Here is a 1,166-nt window from a genome sequence, read left to right as displayed (position 1 = left end):
CTACTGTAGATCCGACGTCCGCCAGACACAAATGAGACAAGGAAGCTGTACACCGAGCTATGGGGAACTCCAGGTCCCGTCCTGACATCCCCGGTAACGGTGGAGACTGGCATAGACACTGAAGCAGTCTTCACACCGATCACAGCATTAGAGGTGAGCAATAAGATCAAACGAATCGCCAATTCATCGGCGGCAGGCATAGACGGCATCACAAAAGTGGCACTAACGGGCGAGGGCATAAGCGTCATACTGGCCAAGCTTTTCAACCTGCTACTATTGAAAGAGATCTACCCGACCGTTTGGAAACAAAACCGAACAACACTATTTCTAAAGGCGGGTAAAGATATAAATAAAGTTAAAAACTGGAGACCAATCACAATCTCCTCAATATTGGGAAGACTATTCTCTTCCATGCTGGATCATCGTCTACGGGGCGTTCTAACGCAAACGCTAAGACAAAAGGGCTTCACTAACAAGAATGGATGTTTCGCTAACACACGCCTACTCAGCGCAGCCACAATTGAGGCAAAAGCTAATGGAGGGGTGCTCAATATTCTAGACGTATCCAAAGCATTCGACACAGTCCCACACCAGGCAATACGTACCAGTCTTGCACGTAAAGGATTATCACCTACCGTGGTTAACTATATAGCAAGCATGTACACCGGCTGCCAAACCGTAATTAAAACCAGAGACGGCCAAGTATTAATAGAGCTCAAGCGAGGAGTGAAGCAGGGTGACCCATTACCCCCTCTACTGTTCAACCTGGTCATCGAGCCGATGATTGAAACAATTCAGAATGCCACCCGAGGCCTCTGTATAGAGGGACAAAATCTAGCGGCAATGGCTTTCGCCGATGACCTGGTGCTCCTAGCAAAAGACAGAAGTGCTGCAATTGAGCAAGTGCAACTGGTGTACAATGGGCTAAGAGGACTAGGCATGTCTCTATCAATTGAGAAATGCTTCGCTTTTCAATATATACCACGAGGCAAGACCTGGTACGTCAAAGATCCAGAACTGGTAGTAGGAGGGATACCCATACCATATGGAGAACCCGATAAAGCCTTCAAATATCTAGGTGCAACAGCCACACCTTGGAAAGGCCTAATAGAAGGACTAGAACTGGATACAATTCAAGATATAGTAGACAGAGTAAGAGCACTCCC

General features: G+C 47.1%; 1 protein-coding gene across 1 annotated transcript in view; it reads left to right on the top strand.

The window, feature by feature from the left end:
* LOC105571198 overlaps positions 1–338 on the top strand; it is a 1,966-nt gene extending 1,628 nt beyond the window's left edge. The window contains exon 2 of the mRNA XM_012028670.1: positions 1–338. Within this exon, the coding sequence (XP_011884060.1) occupies positions 1–9 (9 nt within the window). The 3' untranslated portion in view covers positions 10–338.
* Positions 339–1,166: the final 828 nt, after the last annotated feature.

This window comes from Vollenhovia emeryi, unplaced genomic scaffold (genome assembly GCF_000949405.1).
Source record: "Vollenhovia emeryi isolate VEMERY1.0 unplaced genomic scaffold, V.emery_V1.0 DF941044.1, whole genome shotgun sequence".
Taxonomy (NCBI): domain Eukaryota; kingdom Metazoa; phylum Arthropoda; class Insecta; order Hymenoptera; family Formicidae; genus Vollenhovia; species Vollenhovia emeryi.
Note: the sequence above shows the minus strand (reverse complement) of the source record. Positions and strands in the feature narration are given on the sequence as shown.